This window comes from Staurois parvus, unplaced genomic scaffold (genome assembly GCF_062004578.1).
Source record: "Staurois parvus isolate SC_StPar_1 unplaced genomic scaffold, SC_StPar_1.0 ptg001058l, whole genome shotgun sequence".
Classification (NCBI taxonomy): domain Eukaryota; kingdom Metazoa; phylum Chordata; class Amphibia; order Anura; family Ranidae; genus Staurois; species Staurois parvus.
In genome coordinates this window covers 1-24,176 of record NW_028318854.1, presented here as the reverse complement: position 1 = coordinate 24,176, position 24,176 = coordinate 1, and the positions used below count along the sequence as shown (strand labels likewise).

The following is a 24,176-nucleotide window of genomic DNA, read 5'->3' as shown; positions in this document are numbered from 1 at the left end:
CATGGGGCCCCCTACTGGCCCCGGGTCCTCGGGCAGTGCCTGGGTTTCCAAATGGTCAGTCCGCCCCTGCCATTACCTACTCTACTTTGATTTTTAAACAGTGTTTTTGTGAAAGCCTTATGTACTCTTTAATATGTAAAAAAAAATGATTAGTGGCATTCTCTGGATCTGGGATATGACATAAGCAGGTGTTCCTTTTTACTTACAGACATCATTAGATACCTTTTACACGGAAGATGAGATCTACTCCCTGTCCTACACTCGGGAACCACGCAGTCCCAAAATATTGGTAAGAAACTGGCTCCATGAAATGCTCTGGATTTCAGTATGATTCTGACAAAAGATTGTGAGCTGATGTATATGTTCTCACTTTTCTCACTACATGTATCTGAACTACTTTGTAGATATCCAGGCAGAAGGTGCCCAGTGGGCATTGTGCCAAGCATGGATGACTGGATTAAAACAAAAAACAATAAGAGTCATCAGGCATAAGGGTTTGACATCCTTATCCCTCTATAGCTCCAATTTTTCACGAAAGAATATGTAAACCCAACATTTCATATTCCTGATATGTGCCTGCTGTACTATGTACTTGTATGAAAAAGTATCCTGTTCTTTGGAATTGCTTCCTTGTGAAATCCCTGCTATTCCTGCCAGTCCCTTTGCTTTCCTATTAAAAACTGACCACACAAGGCAAGGCCGAGAATAAGGGGGTACCACCAGTCCTCCTGTACGGGGCCTAGGCCAGCAGGGGGGGCCTAGGCACATGGGTGAATCAGATATGGGCAGGGAGGATAATCGGCACAGTGGGGGGGAGGCAATTACTGGAACTGAGCCACTGTATGGCTGAAACCTGGCTTCTTTGCCTCTCCCTCCCACTGGCTTTCAGCTGCTGCAGAGAAAGCCATACAAAGGATTGGTTCTAGTAATTGCCCCCCCTCACCCGGCCCATTACCCTCCCACATTCCACCCTGCTGCCCAGGCCCCCTTATGTGCCCCCACCCCTGCAATGCTGCCGGCTTCCCTCTTCTCCTTCCCACTGGCTGCTGCAAGCACACAATACGATCTTTCAGGATGGAGAGTGGGGGAAGGGTTTGTTAAATATGTCACATTTACCAGGTCCTTCCTTTAATGAATGAACACACCAAGTGATTGCTACCAATCACTCACTGTGTTCATTCATAACTGAAGAATAGTAAAATGTGTTTTTTTGAGGGGAGGGGGACCCTGTCAGGTTTGCTGTATGGGGCCGCGTGGTTTCTAACAGCAGGCCCGACACTCGACATGAGACTGTGATCTGACCTTTAGTTGTGCTGTGAAGTCATGCTGCTCTCCTCCAATGATCAAACTTATCCTGACACCCCCCTGCACAGCCATTTACTGGGAAAACTGCTGTTTTTCCACCCTCACCTCTCTATGTGGCTGAGAACAGAGGGTATGTGATCACTTGAAAAGAAAAGGAGAGAAAAAAGTATTTATTATGTTTTTTACATCTATACGCTAGTGCTTTACCTTTCATTTCTATTTTACCCTGTATGGGTTGCTTTACAAGGTGAGGGTTCACGTATACTTTAACAGGGGATTATGCAAATAGCAGCAATGATGTTTAATCAGCTTTGACCTTTTACAGGATAGCCAATGATGTCATTGCTTTCTGTTCCAAAAAATGGTTGTTTTCTACCAATTTTTTTAATTTTTAATAAACATGTTTGTTCCTATGGTTTTTATGATGTGTATCCTTTTCACAGTCCACCACACCTAACAAGCCACCTGCTGATATTCCACACTGGACCCCTGACATTCCTATACAGCCGGACCCCGAGGCCCTCAGTCGCAGTGTTGAGCAGATGGTGCAGGTGAGTATACTGTATGTTGTCAGACATAGCTGCAAGAGACATACTATAGTACTGAAACTACGCCCAACACTAGGATCCCTTGGCAGGAGCTTTTAGAAGGTGCCTTATATACCCATGTATGTCACATTGGGCTACACTCAAGGGTACTCAAAGGGTTTGTCATTTTTGCCACTTAAATCTACAGTTCCTGCAAATGATACATCGCCGTTTCACTGCCAGCCATAGTGTGAACATACTCATTTCCTGACCACTTCCTGTTGTGCTTTAACCCTGCACACAGCAATCCATCATACACAAGCACAACAAACAAGCATTTGTGAAATATTGTTGGATTTAGAGAAGCATTAGTGGAATTACAGAATGATAATAAGAATATTTATATATCCTTCCCATAGTAACCAATCCTGTTCACCTCTTCATTGGAGAAGTAAGAGTGAATGTAAGCATCTCACTGAATTCATGATTGTTTCATACCGAGTACGATTGTTCAAAATAATATATGAAATGTGACAACTTAACCCCCGTTTTACCTCCTTCATGACCAGACCATTTTTTGCTATACAGCCTTGTGTTACTTTAACTGGCAATTGCATGGTCATGCAACACTACACTGCCTTGGCAAAGTAATCATACCCCTTGAAATTTTCCACATTTTCTAATGTTACAATCAAAATCGTAAATGTATTTTATTGGGATTTTATGTGATAGACCAACACAAAGTGGCACATAATTGTGAAGTTGAAAATGATATATGGTTTTCAAAATTTTTTACAAATAAATATCTGAAAAGTGTGGCGTGTATTTGTATTCAGCCCCCCTGAGTCAATACTTTGTAGGACCACCTTTCACTGCAATTACAGCTGCAAGTCTTTTTGGGGATGTCACTACCAGCTTTGCACATGTAGAGAGTGAAATTTGTGCCCATTCTTCTTATACAAAATTTATTATAACAGAAGAGACCTTTGTTGTTTCTTCTGTCATAAATCTCTCTCCTGCCTGCTCAGACCACATTTACGGCATCCACTGTGCACTGTGGCAATGTAACTTTGATGTAACATCACCACGGCTTGGCCATTCAAGTGGCTGAAGATATGGAATCCAGAAGGAAGACCATCAAGGATCAAAGTGCCAGGGACCAGGGGACAATGATAGAGTTCTCCGTACCTTTGTCATAGTATGTGGTGCACACTAGAACAATATAAATTAAGTCTGCAGGAGGTACATGTTTTTAAAACTTTATTTAAATTACTTCTCTACCACTTTAATACTCCAGAAAAAGAAAACATTTTTTACAGATGAAAACTTCTAACGTTGTGTCAACAGATTGGAGAAGGCCCACTTCTGCCCATATCTTCTAGCATGATTGTACCCCTGTGCACAGAGGAAGCTCCATAAAGGCATGGTTTAATATGTTCGGTGTGGAGGAGCTCAAGTGGCTTGCATGCCAAACAGGAGATAGGTCTTCTCATCCAATATCAGTACCTGCACTGATCTCAAAAACGCTCTTTTGGCTGAATGAGTACAAATTTTCACATACACACACCAAAATATTTTGGAAAGCCTTTCCATAAGTGTATAGGCTGTTATAGCTGCAGTGGGGGCTGGGTGGCCAGCATTGTGGTTTTGCAATGAAATGTCCATTGAGCTCGAATAGCTGTGATGGTTAAATGTTCATTAACTTTTGCCCATATAGTGTGTTTATGTATATATTTGTTTTTTTTTCCATTAGGTTAAACGCTTTACTATTATCCTATTTATTTGCAGTCTGTTTTTCGGTTTTATGATCCCGATCAGAAAGGATTTGTTTTCCGGGAAGACTTTGAGAAGGTTGTTTCCAGTCTTCCATTCTCCTGTCACATCCTAGAAAAGGACCAGTAAGTGTGATGTCTTTTTTTTATAATGGAGAAGCAGACAAGAAACCAGCTTGTGTAGTTAATTTTTGTTCATATAATTTATTTTTATTTTCAGCTCGTTGTTTTTATTTACATTTATTTATAAAATATGTCATTGGATATCACAAGATGAAATAAACATCACTCATAGTCAGTATATCTATCAGCAATAAAGCCCCATAGACACGGAACAAATATTGGCCAAGTCAATGGAAACCATCTGATATTCGGCCCGTGCGTACACCCACCAGTCCGGAGAAGCTGACCGAATGGAAAACCAGCATCCAATCGGCATCCGATCAGTGCTGTCAGTCAATGGCTATCAGAGCTGACCAGAGTGTTCTGGTGGGGGGGTAGTCAGAACACAATAGCTCAGTGGGGAGATCGCTGTACTTTGCCTGTCACACCTGTTCACCCTCTATGGACCAGAGCAGTTCTTTCATTTATGCTATGGACCTGTTTATTTGGCGATAACTTTCTCATTACTTAAGATACTGTGTATTGTTTTTTTTAAGGACAAACAGGGATTTCTTTTCGTGAATATTGTCTTGCAACTATTTTTTTTTCGCAATCCCTAAACAATTAAACATAACAAGCAGTGTTTAGTTTAAAAATAGTGTTACTGCACATAGAAAGTGCACCTTTTATTCTGTAATTTGTCCTGTTTAAAATGACACTAAAATTATGATTCTGGTGCAAATCATTGCAGTTACTTACAAATGAAGTAAAGTGGGTTTATTTCAATTTTACACTTTTTCTAAATGTGAAATGTGGAAATGTGTAAACATACAGTTGGGTCCATATATATATTTGGACACAGGCACAATTTTAGTTTTTTTCAGGTATTTACCAAAACATATTCAGGCTATAGTTATATGATGGATATGGGCTGAAAGTGCACACTCTCAGGTTTAATTTGAGGATATGTACATCCAAACTGGACGAAGAGTTTAGGAATTACAGCTCTTAAGAGTAGCCATCCCCCCTTTTTTAAGGGACCAAAAGTAATTGAACAGTTAAATCAAAAGCTGTTTCATGGCCAGGTGTGGGCTACTAATTTGTTATTTCTTCATCAATTAAGCAGGTAAAAGGTCTGGAGTTGATTCTAAGTGTGGTAATTGCATTTGGAATCTATTGCTGTGAACCTACAGTCAGGTCCATAAATATTGGGACATGGACACAATTCTAACATTTTTTGGTCTATACACCACCACAATGGATTTGAAATGAAATGAACAAGATGTGCTTTAACTGCAGACTGTCAGCTTTAATTTGAGGATATTTACATCCAAATCAGGTGAATGGTGTAGGAATTACAACAGTTTGCATATGTGCCTCCCAGTTGTTAAGGGACCAAAAGTAATGGGACAGAATAATAATCATAAATTCAAATCACATAGATATATATCCTCCTGCGCTCTTATGGTGAACAGTAGAACAGACTAAAAAGCAGCCAGCATCTATCCCATACCAAGCAAAGGCAATATACATAAAATATAAAAGTTGATGCAGCGCTAAAGATTCTAATATCTAAACAAAATACAACATTGATATATATGAATATATATAGATATATATAGAGATGACCCAAATCCACAGGGGAATACGCTAGGACCAATGACCCTCAATGGACAAATAACAGTGGTTTAAGTGCAGGATAACGTGTCCATAGTTCATATATCTAAAGAGGTGCAGGTGAATCACAGCACACTCCAAACGTGATCCCAGGCAGTCTAGCTGCAGTGGCCTCTCACCTCCACTCTATGACCCCACAGGGCCACAAAGCATACTGTAAATCACCTCGAGATCCTCCAATTCAGTAACTCTTTATATAGGAAGGCATCACATGGACCAGGACAGTATTCATCCAGACCAGTAGGCAAACGGAAAGCACTCTCCTCCGATGTCACAACCGCTCATAAGCTCATAAATGAGGAGATAAACACAGTCCTCATAGTATATTACCGCTTTATTAGCAAATAGGCAACATATATCCAGAGAGAGGAGATAATCCACTTACATGGCAACAGCTTGTATCACAATGTGCTGGGTGTACAGCAAGATCACAAAGGTGCACCAAGATGGCGTCACGCCGGAAGTACGTCACCACGCCAATGCCGTCGACGCGTTGCGTCACGTGACTCGTGACTTCATCAGGACAGCGTGATTGGCCAGCAGTACTTCCTTATAAAGGCCAGAAACCGCACCCATCCAAACTACAATGGGCGGTGCGATCGCGGCCATATTCTAATGGTCCAATTTACAAACAGCCTGTACAGCCATATTACTGTGGTCCAGTGTGGGCAGACCTTCTCCCATTAGGTCTGGCGATCCAAATAGGATAACAAAGCTTAGATGGAAAGCACCACACGACCAATACCTCTCACTAATGGGCACATAAACCATGAGAAGACTAATATTAAAAATTAGATGTGGAAAACCACATACTTTAATAGTAAAATTAAAATTAAAACGAGCATGTCCATAGAATATATATATATATATAACATGCCCTGTATAAATGAATATCATACAAAAAAATATTTTTTACATTTTTAATATTTGTTTTTATATTATTTTAGTTCATACATTTTTGTATGATATTCATTTATACAGGGCATGTTTATCTCCTCATTTATGAGCTTATGAGCGGTTGTGACATCGGAGGAGAGTGCTTTCCGTTTGCCTACTGGTCTGGATGAATACTGTCCTGGTCCATGTGATGCCTTCCTATATAAAGAGTTACTGAATTGGAGGATCTCGAGGTGATTTACAGTATGCTTTGTGGCCCTGTGGGGTCATAGAGTGGAGGTGAGAGGCCACTGCAGCTAGACTGCCTGGGATCACGTTTGGAGTGTGCTGTGATTCACCTGCACCTCTTTAGATATATGAACTATGGACACGTTATCCTGCACTTAAACCACTGTTATTTGTCCATTGAGGGTCATTGGTCCTAGCGTATTCCCCTGTGGATTTGGGTCATCTCTATATATATCTATATATATTCATATATATCAATGTTGTATTTTGTTTAGATATTAGAATCTTTAGCGCTGCATCAACTTTTATATTTTAATCATAAATTCAAACTTTCACTTTTTAATACTTGGTTGCAAATCCTTTGCAGTCAATTACAGCCTGAAGTCTGGAACGCATAGACATCACCAGACGCTGGGTTTCATCCCTGGTGATGCTCTGCCAGGCCTCTACTGCAAGTCTTCAGTTCCTGCTTGTTCTTGGGGCATTTTCCCTTCAGTTTTGTCTTTAGCAAGTGAAATGCATGCTCAATCGGATTCAGGTCAGGTGATTGACTTTGGCTCACCAATGGTTTACATCTTGTGGTGAACCCTCTGTATTCACTCTGGTGAAGTCTTCTCTTGATTGCTGACTTTGACACACATACACCTACCTCCTGGAGAGTGTTCTTGATCTGGCCAACTGTTGTGAAGGGTGTCTTCTTCACCAGGGAAAGAATTCTTCGGTCATCCACCACAGTTGTTTTCCGGGGTCTTCCGGGTCTTTTGGTGTTGCTGAGCTCACCGGTGCGTTCCTTCTTTTTAAGAATGTTCCAAACAGTTGTTTTGGCCACGCCTAATGTTTTTGCTATCTCTCTGATGGGTTTGTTTTGTTGTTTCAGCCTAATGATGGCTTGCTTCACTGATAGTGACAGCTCTTTGGATCTCATCTTGATAGTTGACAGCAACAGATTCCAAATGCAAATAGCACACTTGAAATGAACTCTGGACCTTTTATCTGCTCATTGTAATTGGGATAATGAGGGAATAACAGACACCTGGCCATGGAACAGCAGAGAAGCCAATTGTCTCATTATGTTTGGTCCCTTAACAAGTGGGAGGCACATATGCAAACTGTTGTAATTCCTACACCATTCACCTGATTTGGATGTACATACCCTCAAATTAAACCTGACAGTCTGCAGTTAAAGCACATCTTGTTCGTTTCATTTCAAATCCATTGTGGTGGTGTATAGAGCCAAAAATGTTAGAATTGTGTCCATGTCCCAATATTTATGGACCTGACTGTATATCATTCGTTCAAAGGAGCTGTCCATGCAAGTGAAACAGGCCATTGTAAGGCTTCAAAAACAAAACAAATCCATCAGAGAGACAACAGCAACATTAGGAGTGGCCAAATCAACAGTTTGGTACATTCTGAGGAAAGAAGAATGCACTGGTGAGCTCAGCAACATAAAAAGGCATGGACGTCCACAGAAGACAACAGTGGTGGATGATTGCAGGATCCTCTCTATGGTAAAGAAAAGAACATTCACAACATCCAGACAAGTGAAGGACACTCTTCAGGAGGTGGGCGTATCATTGTCAAAGTCTACAATCAAGAGAAGACTTCACAAGAGCAAATACAGAGGGTTCACCACAAGGTGCAAACCATTCATAAGACTGAAGAATAGAAATGCCAATTAGACTTTTCCAAAAAACATCTAAAAAAGCCAGACCAGTTCTGGAAAAGCATTCTTTGGATGGATGAAACAAAGATGAATCTGTGCCAGAATGACAGGAAGAAAAAAGTGTGGAGAAGGCTTGGAACGGCTCACGATCCAAAGCACACAACATCATCTGTAAAACATGGTGGAGGCAGTGTGATGGCATGGGCATGCATGGCTTCCAGTGGCGCTGGGTCATTGGTATTATTGATGATGTGACAGAAGACAGAAGCAGCCGGATGAATTCTGCAGTGTTTAGAGATTTACTGTCAGTCCAGATTCAGCCAAATGCAGCAAAGTTGATTGGACGGCTCTTCACAGTACAGATGGACAATGATCCAAAACTTACTGCAAAAGCAACCCAGGAGCTTTTGAAGGAAAATAAGTGGAATATTCTGCAACAGCCGAGTCAGTCACCTAATCTCAACCCAATTGAACATGCATTTCACTTGCTGAAGGCAAAACTAAAGGCAGAAAGACTCACAAAGAACAACTGAAGACAGCTGCAGTTAGAGTCTGGCAAAGCATCAGAAAGGAGGAAACTCAGTCTTTGGTAATGTCCATGGGTTCCAGACTTCAGGCCGTCATTGCCAGTAAAGGATTCTCAACAAAATATTAAAAATGAACATTTTATGATTATATTCAATTGTCCAATTACTTTTGGTCCCTTGAAAAGGGGGGGGATGGCTACTCTTAAGAGCTGTAATTCCTAAACCCTTCCTCCAATTTGGATGTACATACCCTCAAATTGAACCTGAGAGTGTGCACTTTCAGTGTGGACTTAGACTTGAGCTCCTGGTAAGGTAATACATGGTGTTTTGCCTGGGATGTAAATGGAAATGTCAAAAGGCATTGCTGATCTAGAAGTGTAATGTCTGCCAACACTTACATCAGTCTTGGAAATGTATGTACTAAGAGTGAGTTAGCTGTGATGATCTTTTCAGTGGAACTCTGCAAGACCAGCACATAAGAAGTAATCAGAAGCCAGAATGTGTGGATATTTGCTGGATGAACCATGGGTAAGGAAGTATTCCATAACCCTCTCACACTTTCTTCATAGAGAAGGACCAATGAACCATAAGGAGATGACATCATACTTTATGAAAGCCAGCCAGATTTGCTCCAAGCTTGGAGTTCCTTTCCTGCAAACGTTGGTGGAAATACGACTGAAGGAATCCCTTCTGTGCCCCAGCTGTGTAAGTCATCAATTTTCCACCTTCATTTTACGGTGGCACTCTTTTAGTATTAAAGTGGGTGGAAGGGCAAAACATTGTTCCTCTTAGCTTAGGATAGAGTGGGGAAAGGTTTGACCCTCTGCTAAGTTTTTATCACTGAGGATATTCACCATTCTTTTTTGTCCATCCTAGTAATGACATATCCTTGCCCCCCCTCCATCCTAGTAGTGACATGACCTCGCCCCCCCATTCTAGTAATGACATGACATCGCCCCCCTCCCCAGTAATGACATGACCTCTCCCCCTCCTCCCTCCATCCTAGTAATGATATGAACTCACCCCCACCTCCATTATAGTAGTGACATGAACTCACCCCCCCTCCCCAGTAATGAAATGACCTCGCCCCCCACCTCCATCCTAGTAGTGACATGACCTCGCCCCCCCCCCATTCTAGTAATGACATGACATCGCCCCCCTCCCCAGTAATGACATGACCTCTCCCCCTCCTCCCTCCACCCTAGTAATGATATGAACTCACCCCCCCCAGTAATGACATGACCTCGCCCCCACCTCCATTATAGTAGTGACATGAACTCACCCCCACCTCCAGTAATGATATGACCTCACCTCTCCTCTCCATTCTAGTAATGACATGATCTCACCCCCCCCCCCCCAGTAATGACACGACCTCGTCCCCACCTCCATTATAGTAGTGACATGAACTAACCCCCCCTCCCCAGTAATGACATGACCTCGCCCCCCCCTCCATTCTAGTAATGATATGACTTCGCCCTCCCTCCCCAGTAATAACATGACCTCGCCCCCCCCTCCCCAGTAATGACTGGCCTCTCCCCCTCCTCCCTTCACCCTAGTAATGATATGACGTCACCTCTCCTCCCCAGTAATGATGTGAATTTGCCCCCCTCCATCCTAATAATGACATGACCTTGCCTCCCCTCCCCATTAAAGACATGACCTTGCCCCCTCCCCCCCATCCTAGTAAGGACATGATCTCAACCCCCCCCCCATCCTATCCCAGTAATGACATGATCTTGCCCCCCCCCCATGCTAGTAATGTAGTAATGACATGACCTCACCCCACCTCCCCAGTAATGACATGACCTCGCCCCACCTCCCCAGTAATGACATGACCTTGCCCCCCCATGCTAGTAATGTAGTAATGATGTGACCTCACCCCACCTTCCCAGCAATGACATGACCTTGCCCCCCTTCATCTTAGTAATGACATGACCTTGCCCCCCCATGCTAGTAATGTAGTAATGACATGACCTCACCCCACCTCCCCAGTAATGACATGACCTTGCCCCCCCATGCTAGTAATGTAGTAATGACATGACCTCACCCCACCTCCCCAGTAATGACATGACCTTGCCCCTCCTCCCCCCAATATGATCATCCCAGAGTGGGGAGGTACAAAGAATTAGGTGAGTGAGCAGAGCAGCATTTTAGCTCAGCTCAGCTACAGCGGTCCCGACACTCAGGCGGGACTCTCCTCCTGCCTCAGCACAATGCCATGCTTCTCAGTCCCAGGCTGCTCTCAGCATTCAGCAGCACTCTCCTGCATTATAACAGACAGGCAGCTCACTGTCCCTCGCTGTTGTCAGCACACTGCCATGCTTCTCTAGGCTGTTCTTGGTCCTCCACTCTGTTCAGGAAATGCCGGCACAACTGGCTGCTCCCCAGCTAATGAGAGCGGAGGAGGAGTATGGACTGGGGAGAAGGCAAACAACTGGAAGCCGATTACTGGATTATAGAGCTTGGCTGAGGCCTTGGAGGACACAAGGCGTATTGGATTCAGTTCCGAGATTTTGTAGGAAAAATGAAATATGACAGCAGGGAGTGGAACCGCGAGCCCCTGGGGCTAGGGACCCCTGATGGTACACCCATGACATTGTTATTAATGTTATGTTAGAATTGCCATACCAATTACTAATTATATATTTTGAGAAATAAAAGTGAATGTGGTACACTAGGTCCTTCAACACCACTTGTCACCCACATATAATTTTAACTGTTTATCTTAGTGATTTGACAGAAATTCACATATCTCAGAGTTTAAGGCAGCATAAGGATTTTAATATTACAATTAAATTAATTATTAAAGTTGAATCCCAGGTATGAATTTTATTGCATAGTCACATTGGTCCAGCATGGACTACTATAAGTATGTATATGCCATACCTGAGAGAAGCAGAAAATCATGATAATAGTCTTCTGGGTCCCATGCATAGTGGCTACACGACTGCATAGTAACCATGGATCGCCTGTTCACATCCAAGCTGAGTGTCCATAGAATTTAAGTGGTTGTAAAGACTCAAGGTTTTTTACCTCCATGCATTCTATGCATGAAGGTAAAAAATCTTTTGTGTGCAGCATCCGCCCCTCCCAAATACTTGTAAACACAAATGCTCCTGCGCTTGGGGATGGACTCGATGCAGGCTACAACCACATTAAGTATGTCCTGGAACATGCACACCTTGCTGCCCTCAAATAGACCGGGGGAATCCAAATATACTGAATGAAGAAAGAACAAACAGAGGGCGCATGGGCCTAGTGCATTACCATAAAAAATTTTAATAAGAAATAAAGTAGGTGTTGTACTCACAAACGACAATAAAGTCAAGGCACATCATAAAAGAACAGCTGGGTCAACACCGCGCTGAGTAACAGTCCGCAATAGGGAGTGTAGACATCCAAAGGGTGACGCGTTTCGAGGACTTGCCTCTTCCTCAGAGCCAATTGACCAAATGTCTGCTCCCTCTTTTTTATGCTCGCTACTAGTTGAACCAAAGGTCACATGGGCCGTCCTGGACAATCCCCTATGCAGGTGGAGGAGTCGCAGGGGCAATTGACATAATATAAGTAAACACATCTATAAAAATATATAAATATATATTAAAAAATGCCTTTAATATCACTTTAACTAAGGCAGCATTAAAATGCTAGGCCAGTGTCCCGTTAATGCGAGGTGCACATACTGTAAATGATGAACCTAGTGCTTCTCTGTGCTGGCAATCAGGAATTTCTCTATTTTTGCTTTGCTTAACCGTGGTGTCGCAAGAGGCAGGAAGTGATGAAGTCTGTGGTTTGATATTTGATTTCTGATGAAGTGACCGCCCATATTGGTTGTCAAAGCAAATATACTAATATAGTAAAGCAAAGAGCAATGACGTCATTTTCCAGCATAGGTTAGGAAACAAAAGAAATTATCTGATTTGCTGCTACAAGTGTCTCTTTTCTATCACATCCGTGTCAAATCTATCAACTTATTGTATTCCTTTTTTAAGTTGAATTCAAGTGATTTTTTTTTTTTTTGCATAGATACTGTGCATTTGTCCAACTTGGACCAAAGTATTCCATACCCCACTGATCTATGTGGAAGCAGGAGAATTAGCAGTCCCTATTACATTGTGCTTTGCTGCCTCCCGGGTTCCTTACAATGTGGTTGCCCGGCTACATAATGAGCATGCAATGGGTTCAATACAGAGAATGCCTTGAATTTTTTTAAGTGAATGCAAGGCATTCTTTGGTTGGACAAAGTGGATTGGTAACATCACAATCTCTATCTTGTCTAGAGAATGCCTTGTATTCATTGAGAAAAATATAAGGTGTTCTCTGAATGGCTTCCAAGTCAAGTGAGTGAACTCCTGTGCTCAGTATGCAATTGAGCAGCCACTTGGCATGGAGCCCAGAAAACAGCAAGGATTACTGCAGTAGCGGCAGCTACTACAGTGAATTCCAGCTCTAAATTCTAACCAAATTTGAAGGCTGACAACCTGACATTTTCTTATTGCAAAAAGCAACCAACACCTTTCTTTCTTTAGTTTTACCTCATCAGGCAACATGCATGAAGGAGGATTGTGGCGTTCTGTGAACCATATAATCATGAATGATCAGTTGATGATAGATACAGCTGCTTCCAATAATCATTCAATCAAAAGCAAATACTGCACAAAAAGTTTGGTCAGAATGGACAGGACCTATCATTTTCATTTCGATAACAATGGCTGTTTATCGATAAAAACACTTAGTTAATGAAATGGTTTTCCAATATTTTTTGGTACAATAGCGCTTATTTAAATTTTTGGAGAAAATACAGGAAAGAGAAAAACAATACAGGTGAAAAAACATCAATATAACCAATATGACAGTACCGTATTGACTCAAAGTCCATAGGACAAATACCATAACGCCACTTTCATGTGGGACATGCTCTCTTTAGATCAGCAGGATATATGTCTGCTCACCCGCTGCTGATCAAAGGGGAGCAGGTGGATGACAGGTCTGTGTCCGCTCAGTTTATGAAGAACAGACATGGACACAGCCCGCTCTGCTCTATGGGCGGGCGGGAGTAAAAGTACTCCACTGTCTATTTACACCTGACTGCCCTCCAATCCGATCCACCTAGTTGGAGGGGGACAGATCCCCTTCCATTTTTTTAGCAGATTGGATTGGAGGTAAGTGAGTGTAAATGAGTCTGTTTACACCAGCGAGTTCATAGGAGTGTATACAGGGTCCAATCAGATCCGACTGAAAAACGGACAAGCGAACCCGATCGGACCTTTTGTGCGAAATGGGCCTGAGACACATGAAGAACAGTGGTTCCAGACCATGTGTCAGATGACAGAAAGAAAAGTCTGGGAGTCCAACACCATACCCAGTTGTAGAACTCACTGTCTCATGGGCCAGTCTTGAATGAGGCATGGTCAGAAAGATACTTTGAGACATAATGAGAGACGGGTTGAATAGTGACTGGATGGTTTCAGAATAGATGTTGCTGATGGTCACATGAACTGGACAACAGATGACAATGTAAGCTTAATCATGACAGAGGGTGGGGTAGAAAAAAAAAAGGGGGGGGTCCAGTCTCAGCAGGGAAACGATGATGTTGTAAGTGAACTGAACTCCTTGCAGAGCTGATACACGACGTCTGCAGTACAAGGTGTCACAAAGGCCCTGCCATCTCCAAAAAGGAAAATGTCAGTAAGCTACCAAAGTGATGTCATATTGAGCTATGAGAGGACCATCAATGCAATACTGTTAGGAAGGGAATAGGCCAAAAATGGATTTCCTAAGCTTTCATGGAAACAATCTTTACATTCATAGCCAGCAGGTATTTGTTACATTATATTTATGTTTTTCACCTCACTTCTACTTTATCTTTTTGTTTACCAGATTTGGGCTGTGGCTAAGCAAGGCTACTTACCGGAAGGTAATTCTTCTCTGTATTTATGCACTGCAAATTATCTTAGATTGGTCACTGGATTTACAAAGACACAAAAAAAAGAAAAGAAAACATGAAATTCTGTCCACTGGTTTAAAATCTAAAATCTGTCCATACTACTGGCACTAACAATTATAAGAACCCTACGAAAATAAACTACAAGAACTTTTAGAGTACCATACCAAAAACAACCATAAAAAAATTCTTTTAAATATCTTTATTACACAACATTAAAAAACATGATTATAGTCCAAAAAACCTGAACATGGAGATGCCCCCTAAAAATATATGCAATTACATAATATGCCAATAAGAAAATTATGCTTGGTGTGAATAGCTCCACAATTTCATGCCAGTGAATAAATTATACTTTGATATAAACAACTCCAAAGAGTTTTGCAGGGCAAAGCCCGCTTCCTCAGGGAGGTCTGGCATATACTTATGTTTATTCAAACTTCACAATGCATAGAAATTCACAGCAATGGAGAGCCACAATCACCACTTGGAAGGAAGAGTAAACCGTTCAATAAATTTGAATATATATGGTATATGGAATTGAATATATATGAATAGAACGGATATAGATCCATCACATGTAGTCCTCAATTTTTTAGTAGTTTCCAAACAGATCTGTGTAGTAGAAGCACATAACATGTTTAATGGTTGTTGTTGGTATGAGACAAAAAAAGGCCTAATAGTTTCTTCTGGTAGGGTTTTAATATTATTATTATACAGTATTTATAAAGCGCCAACAGTTCGCTCAGCACTGTACATTACAAAATGGGGGACAGAACGTGCGACAGTACAATAACAATACAATGCGATACAGGAGGGGTTCGAGGGCCCTGCTCTTTCGAGCTTACAATCTAGGATGTTTCAATGTCTATTAAATAAAGGATGTTGTACCAGTAAAACCCATTAACAAGACTGAGACTGGTTTATATGGGTTTCCTTCACTGTTACTCCATACCATACTACTGAAAGTTTGATCGAGGAGGCAAAATTCCAATTATACTTTCTGTTGAAAATTGAAAACAAGAAAAATAAGACTGCTTTTCATGAAATTTCCAAAACTTCTTTGATTTTTCAAAAAAATCATTGCAACTGTCAATTTATTGCAGAATTTCAACTTAGCATTTGCCAGAATTCTGGTGGTTAAACCCTTGGTTGCTCAAGGGTAATGGACTACTTAGTTTATGTAAATTGCTTTCCATCATACCTGAGATCCTATGTGGATTGAAAGTGCTTGAAATTGACTACAAATTGCCATATGTATGGCTAGCATTAAACCTTGATATCCAGTTTAAAAGGGGCCTGTCAGGGTAAGCGAAGACGAATGGCTTATTTATTTATTTATTTATTTATCGTGTTTATATAGCGCCAAAGGGTTTGCTCAGCGCTGTACAATAGGGGGGGACAATACATGAAACAGAACAGTAACATCAATCAGTACACAAGGGGTTAGAGGGCCCTACTCTTTCGAGCTTACAATCTAGGAGGGAGGGGGTAGAGGCACCGGAGGAAGCGGCTGTGGGGGATGAAGTGGTAGGAGGAGGGAAGGGCAGCGGCTGTTAGGTGAGGGTGGGGTAGGCTTCCCTGAAGAGGTGGGTTTTCAGGGAGCGCCTGAAGGTGAGGAGGGACGGTGACAGTCTGATGGATTGGGGTAGTGAGTTCCAGAGGATGGGGGAGGACCTGGAGAAGTCTTGCAGTCGTGCGTGGGAGGAGGAGACCAGGGAGCAAGATAGAAGAAGGTCCTGTGAAGAGCGAAGGGTACGGGTAGGGTGGTACCTGGGGATCAGATCGGTGAGGTAGTTAGGGGCAGTGTTGTGAATGGCCTTATAGGTCAGGGTGAGCAATTTGAATTTAATGCGTTGGGCAATGGGGAGCCAGTGGAGGGAGAGGCAGAGGGGGGTGGCAGAGGTGGAGCGGCTGGTGAGGTGGATGAGTCTGGCCGCTGAGTTCAGGATGGTCTGAAGCGGGGAGAGCCTGCACTGGGGTAGGCCGGTGAGGAGGGAGTTGCAGTAGTCCAGGCGTGAGATAATCAGGGAGTGTACTAGTAGTTTAGTGGTGTCTGGGGTAAGGAAGGAGCGTATCTTGGAGATGTTCCGGAGGTGGAGCCTGCATGTGTTTGTGAGCGATTTGACATGAGGTTGGAAGGAGAGGTTAGAGTCCAGAATGACGCCAAGGACCTTGGCTTGCTGGGCGGGATTGATGGTGGTGTTGTTGGTAGTGATGGAAAGGATGGGGGGGGGGGGCGCGGGCTGGGGGGAAGACGAGAAGCTCGGTTTTGGAGAGGTTGAGTTTGAGGAAATTGAGCGACATCCAGTCAGAGATGTCGTTTAGGAGGTGAGTGATGCGGGCGGAGAATGAGGGGGTGAGGTGAGGGGTGGATAGGTAGATTTGAGTATCATCAGCATAGAGGTGGTAATTGAAGCCGTGGGAGTGTATGAGTTTGCCAAGGGAGGAGGTGTAGATGGAGAAGAGAAGGGGTCCAAGGACAGAGCCCTGGGGGACCCCAACAGAGAGGGGGAGAGAAGGGGAGGTGGCACCATTGTAGGTGACACTGAAGGAGCGTTGGGATAGATAGGACGAGAACCAGGAGAGAGCGGTGTCTCTGATGCCAAGGGAGAGTAGTTTATTAAGGAGGAGGGGGTGGTCGACTGTGTCAAAGGCCGCAGAGAGGTCTAGGAGGAGGAGGACAGAGTAGTCGCCTTTGGCTTTGGCGGTTAGTAGATCGTTGGTGATTTTGAGGAGGGCAGTTTCGGTGGAGTGTAGGGGACGGAAGCCGGACTGTAGTGGGTCAAGGAGGTTGTTGTCATCTAGGTGGGCGCTTAGGCGATCGAAGACCAAGCGCTCAAGGAGCTTGGAAGTGAGTGGCAGCAGGGAAATTGGTCTGAGATTGTTGAGGTCAGTGGGGTCCAGAGAGGGCTTTTTGAGTATGGGGGTGATGTGCGCATGTTTTAGGGGGAGGGGAATACGCCGGTAGAGAGGGAGAGATTGAAGATGTGGGTAAGGGAGCGGATGAGGGAAGAGGGGGGTGACCGGAGGAGTTGAGAGGGGATAGGGTCCAGGGGGCAGGTAGTGAGACGGGCTTCTGAGAAGACTCTGCTGACTTCCTCAGTGGTAGTAGGGCTGAAGGAGTGCAGTGATGGGGGGGTTACGGTAGGCAGGGCCTTGGGTGTGGTGGGGGGCAGTGCCGTTGCGAGGTCAGAGGAGGGGAGAGATGAGGGGGTGATAGAAGGGGGGAGGCTAGATGGGGAGGTAGATTGCAAGTTGACTATGTCCTTGCGGATAGCGTCAATCTTGCTGTGGAGGTGAGTGGCAATCTCGTGGGCGGTAAGTGAGGTACTGAGTGGAGGAAGGGGGGGAGAGAGCAGGGAGTTGAAGGTGGAGAAGAGTCGGCGAGGGCAGGTGGAGAGGGTGTTAATCAGGTTAACAAAGTAGGCCTGCTTGGCGGCGTGGCTTGATACAAGTGGGTGGTTTAATTAATTTTACACTTTATTCTTCTGTTTTCCTGCACATCAGCACCACAGGCTTCTCACTGTGCAGCAGTGGCTGTATTCTAACTTGGCTGCTGGTGTGAACCAGCTCTTGTGTATTGATTCCACCCATCACAGTCATATATTGAGTAAGACCACATAGCTTAGACCTTCATTTATGATTGATTGCACTCTGCATTCAGGTTTGAACAAGGATGGTACACAGACATGGACATCTAGACCCAGCAGTCCCATGCACAGCGATGAAACAAGAGGCCTAAGACAAAAAGCGTGTCAAACAGATGGTACCTCGGATTCTGGTGGTCATGTTGCTTCAGGAAACCCAACTCATGTCAAACCCAACTGTGAAGAAAACTGCAGGACCTCAATTTCCTTACAAAGACAGCTCAGAGAGATGGAAAAGGTAAGAGGAATAACTAAAGTCAATATAACAAAGAAGACAGTGAAGGATTCACCTGAACAGCCAATATGAAATATAATCAGGCTAAATGGTTCATTTAAAAGAAAATAAGCATTTCACAATGTAAAATGCAGGATCTTGCTTCTAACAAGATCTTGTCTTGCATTTTTAGCTGTCTGTACAAGTGTAACATTCCTGTAATGTCTACCTGGATCCAGCTGTGCTGAACACATAGATCCTATTTGCCACCATGGTAAATAACAATGTATAGTGTTTACATTGATTACACACTATTACTAGGCCGCTACTACCTATTGTGTTTGGTGGCTAGGACACAGGTGGCCATTTAGGGTTGACATCTATTTAAATGTTGGTGGGCAGGAATCAATAAGGTGCATTAACGCTGTATGCATATAAACCTTACACAAACATTTATATGTGTACTCTAAATAATAACACTGAGATATCCAAACTGTTGACCATTCACATCCGTGTGTACTATGTATGTAGGACTTGAAATATGCAAGCAAATGTTATTCTTGTCTGGGGCTTAGTTTCCTCGTACTTCTGCCATTGTACTCACAGTACAACCTCAACAAACTCAGACCCTGTAAAACAATTAACATGGTTTGGATTTAATTTCTCTCTGTTTGTAATTCATATGTGAAATCTATACCTAACATCCTCTGTAACCTTTTCTAAATCCATAAAAAAAAGTGTATTTCAAGTGAAAATTACCACTGAAATTTATAGCTTCAGACACAGTTTTGTCCTATCTTTTTTTTTTGTTTACCAACAATTTTATTAAGGCAAATAAGAGAATTACAAATAAACGACCGACAATTCTTATAAAATCTTAATGTACAGATAGAAAGGCATGAAGAACTATGATCTCTGTCAGAAAGGGAAAAAGAAAAATGAGGAGATATACAACCACCACCCAATGGTGGCCATATAGCCTTATATTCCAATACAAAGAAATTACAGGAGTGGGTAGAGATTAACAAGTGTATTTTAAAACATCCCAGGAATATTACAGTACATATAATAAAGTGTCCAGCTGATTGTAAGATGACCAGGATTCCCACCTATGCTCAAAAATTTGCATAATGTCCATGACAGTATGATGAACTCTTTCCATTCATTTTATAGTTTCCATGCATTGAAGCACCTGAGACCAGGATACAGAGGGAGATCTCCAAGTAAGGGCAATGGCCCAATGAATGGCGCTGAATAATGTCTTTGCCAATTTTTGGTAGCCGGGGGGGGGGGGGGGGGGGTTGACGGAAGGGTAGGATATCTCCGGCAACTCTGCAAAAAATAAACGCATGTGGTTTTATCAGTGATATCTGTACGCCAGTAATCTGAGTTACTTTTACAGCCGCCTGTTGCCATAATGGCATTCCAGGAATACATCTCAGGTACTGAATAGTAAAATTTAGGGAGTTTAGAAGGGGTGTAATGTCATCTAGTGCAGGGCTGAACAAATATTGATTTGAATCTAGGAGCCAGTTAAAAAAAGTTAGGAGGGCAACAGGACAAAATGGGGGCAGCAGACAGGAGGGGGGTAGTGGGATAAGAAGGGGGCAGGACAGGAGGAGGAAGTGTCACAGAAGAAAGTCAGTGGGACAGGTAGGGGGCAGCATCACAGGAGGGGGGTAGTGGGACAAGTGGGGGGCAGTGTCACATACACCTTGAGAAGCACCAGTCCTCCCAGCTCTCACTTGTCCAGCACCAGATCCTCCAGGTGTCAGTAAAGAGGATCTGATGCCAGGAAGGGTAGCTGAGCCTGTGTCCCATCTTCACCAGAATCTTTGACCTTCTCCTCTTCTTCCTCTTACGCCTCCTGCACGGGGCCCTCTGATGGCACACCCTGGCCTCACCCACCCCACACAGCCTGGTGCACACTTTCATTCCTGACTGGAGCCTGTCTGACAGTGGTTACTGACCGCACCCTGCACACACCTAGGATCTGCCCCCCACTCCTTCCTCCTCTGCATCCTGGCAGCCAGTCCGCTCTGACAGCAGCTGCCACACATTTACAGCCGGCCCTGGCTGGGGTCCGTGGTCCAGGACCCTCGGGGTACCAGGGCCCCCTGCTTGTGTTTGTGCTGTCCCCTCCTGATGGCGGCTTTGCCGGGGGTGGGTGGGTTGGTGGGGGCCCAGGCACTGGAATACGGTTTCTAGTCACCTGGCACCTGGGATTTGTCAAGCCATGTAGTGTGTAGTTTGAATGCGATCTCCTTGATTGCCATAGAGTGTGTGCCATATCTAACACATCCTCTGTAGAGAACTCCCGGCAAGTTTCTGCTTCCAAGCTAGTCATCGCAGAGGGCTTGGCAGGAATACCCTACTCACTAAGGTATTTCAAGATAGTTGAGATGGTGCCTTTGTCTCTAGAGCTTTGTCCTATATTGAGAACACAGCTGTGTGAATGGTCCTTAGCACAGGTTTAGGCATACTGGAGTGTGGCCCTGGCTGACCAACTGCATATACAGTGCAATTTTATTATTTTTTAAAATTTCTCTGTTACAAACTTGTTCACTCATCTTCATATGCATCTGACATATTGATGGTTTGCATTGCAGGAGAAGGACCACTTGTTAATGGAGAATGCTGGATTGCACTGCACCAACTCCCAGCTAGCAGCAGAAAATGCCAAACTGCAGAGTCAGTTAAGTATGTTGCAAGATAAAGTGCGAGCACTGAAGGTGAACACAAAGATGCGACCAGCTGTCAATCAAAATACTCGAGACTTTGAAAGAGCTTCACATAAAAGGGGACGGAAACCTGTGACCAGTAGACAGGCTACAACTTAAGGACAATGAAAAAAATATTTAGAATATTTTATTTTTTTTACTGTATATATTAAAGAGATAATTACCTCTGTGGGGTCATCCTCTGTGTACATAGTATGCTATGGCATGCACAGATCACTTAGTAGTATGTTAAGATACAACTAATTTATTTATGTGATTTTTTTTTTACTTGCAAACTACACAATTTTCTTGTCAAATACAAATTCTAAAATGCCTGTATTATTTGCAGTAGATTGTGCAGTAACCCGCAGCAACCCTACAATTACTCCCAGTAATAAAAGGTTATTGCACATGTCTGCTAAGGATTGTGAAGATATTTTTACATTTCTGTTAAATAAAAATAAAATTTGTATTTAACTTCTTGAGGTTCACTATTTTTTTTAAGAATGACTGTAGCCATTAAGAACATTGCTTTATTAGATGTGTTGAAGGAGGGTTTAGGGTGGATTCATACTTTTGCATCTTGTTGAGCTGCGCTTGTATTATGCTAAGACAGCTCATTCATGAAGTCTTCTTTCACACAGGTGTAGCCCCTGGTCCTGAATTGGGGCTTCCATGTAGTTTTTGGCTGGGTTGTAAGCCTTTCCTTAAGCTCAGTTGGGTTGTGCATTTCTGTCGACAGTAGGTTTCACGGATATCACAGGGCATAGTATGAGATTGCACAAATTTAAAAAGTTGTTGGCTGTTTTTTTTTGTTCCAGCCAAAGGGGGATATTTGCAATGGACTGCTGCACCACAGTTGCTAACTAAGCAATTAGCTCACGGTTCTGGTGTGGTCTGATTGATTGACTACTACCAGTCCCGGAAGCAGAATGGAACCCCACCATGCACATAGCATTGGTTCCAAATGTGCACTTGATTTTACCTGTTGGACTTGCATACAAGTCCCGTTCCGGTTGCTATGGGCAATGGAATGCAATGTAGGGAGTGCTGACAACATCTCCCTCGTGGCAAAAGCCAATTCCACCTATAACAGGTACATGCTAACAACAGGCTGTTTGCTGACTGTACCTTCCGTTGCTCATGACAACAACACGTGTATACTTTACATTAAGGTGACTCTTAACATAAATAACTCTTCATACCTGATGTGAAAGTGCCCCAAACTGTGTAATAGTGCCGATTACTTGCACTGCAGTCCTAAACCTAGCCAGGCTATGTGCTGCCCCATCGTACCTGCACAGGTAGAGTCCATGTGAAGAACGCTCCATTAGTGGTATTCCCCAGTAGCTGGAATTTTTGGGGTGAACCCCAGGTTGGATGGCCTCTCACATTCTTCGGGCTTCTAAGTGGCTGTATCCTTCATGGAACACTGCTGATGGAGCAGCCACAAATCTCTTGGACTCCTATGGGGGAACCAGGGAAAAAGACCTTTGGACTCGGCCCACTGTCCCTTTTTATTTTCACAGGAGCATTGGGTTCAACCCACAGATCCCGCCAAAAAAACTAAAGAATTGGGAAGGCATTAAACCTTACCCTCCCTTCCGGGGCAGCACCTAACTATCTAATTTAAACTTTGCCTACATTTCATCCCCTAGACGCTGGCCATCCCGGCAGTGTCCAAAACCCCCAGGGCTTAACTGGCATGCATAAATAAGAAGTACAACAACAACATGATACATAGCAAAGTTCACTAAAACAAGTGCAATAAATGTGGTACTGAGTATATATGGCAGTAGTAAAATATAGAGCACATTAACAGGTTCATACATAAAAGTCAGGGTCTGGCTGACTTTCCTGTAATGGGGTGAGTCCCATGAATAGGGTGCATGACTGGGAGACAATTGTCAGGCTTCACAATCTCCACTCGGTCCATATCGATGTCCATCCCTACATTGTGATACTTGTAGAGTTTGTGGAACTCTGCCTCCACATATTAAATTCTGCTTGGCAAAGTTCCACATATGTTCAGGAACCAGCATTTTCACCCAAACCGCTGCTTATTAGTTCTTCCTCCAAGTGCAAAAATAGCTGTTCCGGGATAAAGGAAATGTCCTCCCGTATTGGGTGCTTTGCATGTACAGCTGAAGTTGAAGCAGAAGGGGTTGGTGCCCATGGCAGAGGGGGACATGGACAAGGGATCTTGGGTTCTGGGGATGATGGCAGCTCCTTATCTAGGTCAAAGACCAGTCTCACTCACAAGATTCCTTTTGGTCGGTCTTGGGAATGAGGTGCCTTAACAACAAGCGGGGTCTCCAAGGTGGCTTATATTCCAATAAGGGTGGCTGACCGATATCCAGTCCATCCTCCTCATCTCCGGAGTCCACGATGGGAGAGGGTGGAGGTGGAAACTATTCAAAAAGGACCTCCGCAGAACACCATGGTTCCTCTTGAGTGGGTGCAGGTTCTATAGCAGTGGAACAGAATGGTAGCTGAACCCAAGCTTCATCAGGGAAAGGCCTTCCTTGTTGCAGGACTGGAACCAAGTCTCTTCGCTGGAGGCTCAGGGGTACCGTCTTCTCCAGTGTCAGTGGCAGTCTCTGGAATATGGTCTGGCCCGAAGATGCAGACTTCTCCTATTCGATCATCTGCTGGAACAGCGGGACATCACAGATCAGGCAGCGAGCAAGGTAGCGAAGGGTGTCAAAGAGCCTCCTGCATAATGGAAAGATTACCTGCAGCTCTTCTCTGGGGCCAACCTGATGAAGGGTGAATCCCTGGAACATACCAGTCTCTGGTATCAGTTAGCACTGGGGACCTTCTTCCATGGCAGAGTTTTTTCTGCCATAGTGTCGGCTAGCAACACATGTGGAACAGTTTTCCAGGTGTGGTTGCTGTACACGCCCCCTTATTGGGATGTCTGTCAATTAAGCATGAGTTCCTTGTG

At 43.6% G+C, this 24,176-nt stretch overlaps 1 protein-coding gene across 1 annotated transcript in view; it reads left to right on the top strand.

Annotated features, from left to right (window-relative positions):
* RASGRP4 (RAS guanyl releasing protein 4) overlaps window positions 1-21,710 on the top strand; it is a 60,432-nt gene extending 38,722 nt beyond the window's left edge. Inside the window, 8 exon segments of the mRNA XM_089658189.1 lie at window positions 209-289; window positions 1,749-1,856; window positions 3,621-3,730; window positions 9,271-9,406; window positions 14,582-14,618; window positions 18,313-18,533; window positions 21,119-21,274; window positions 21,276-21,710. Of these exon segments, the coding sequence (XP_089514315.1) occupies window positions 209-289; window positions 1,749-1,856; window positions 3,621-3,730; window positions 9,271-9,406; window positions 14,582-14,618; window positions 18,313-18,533; window positions 21,119-21,274; window positions 21,276-21,326 (900 nt within the window). The 3' untranslated portion in view covers window positions 21,327-21,710.
* Window positions 21,711-24,176: the final 2,466 nt, after the last annotated feature.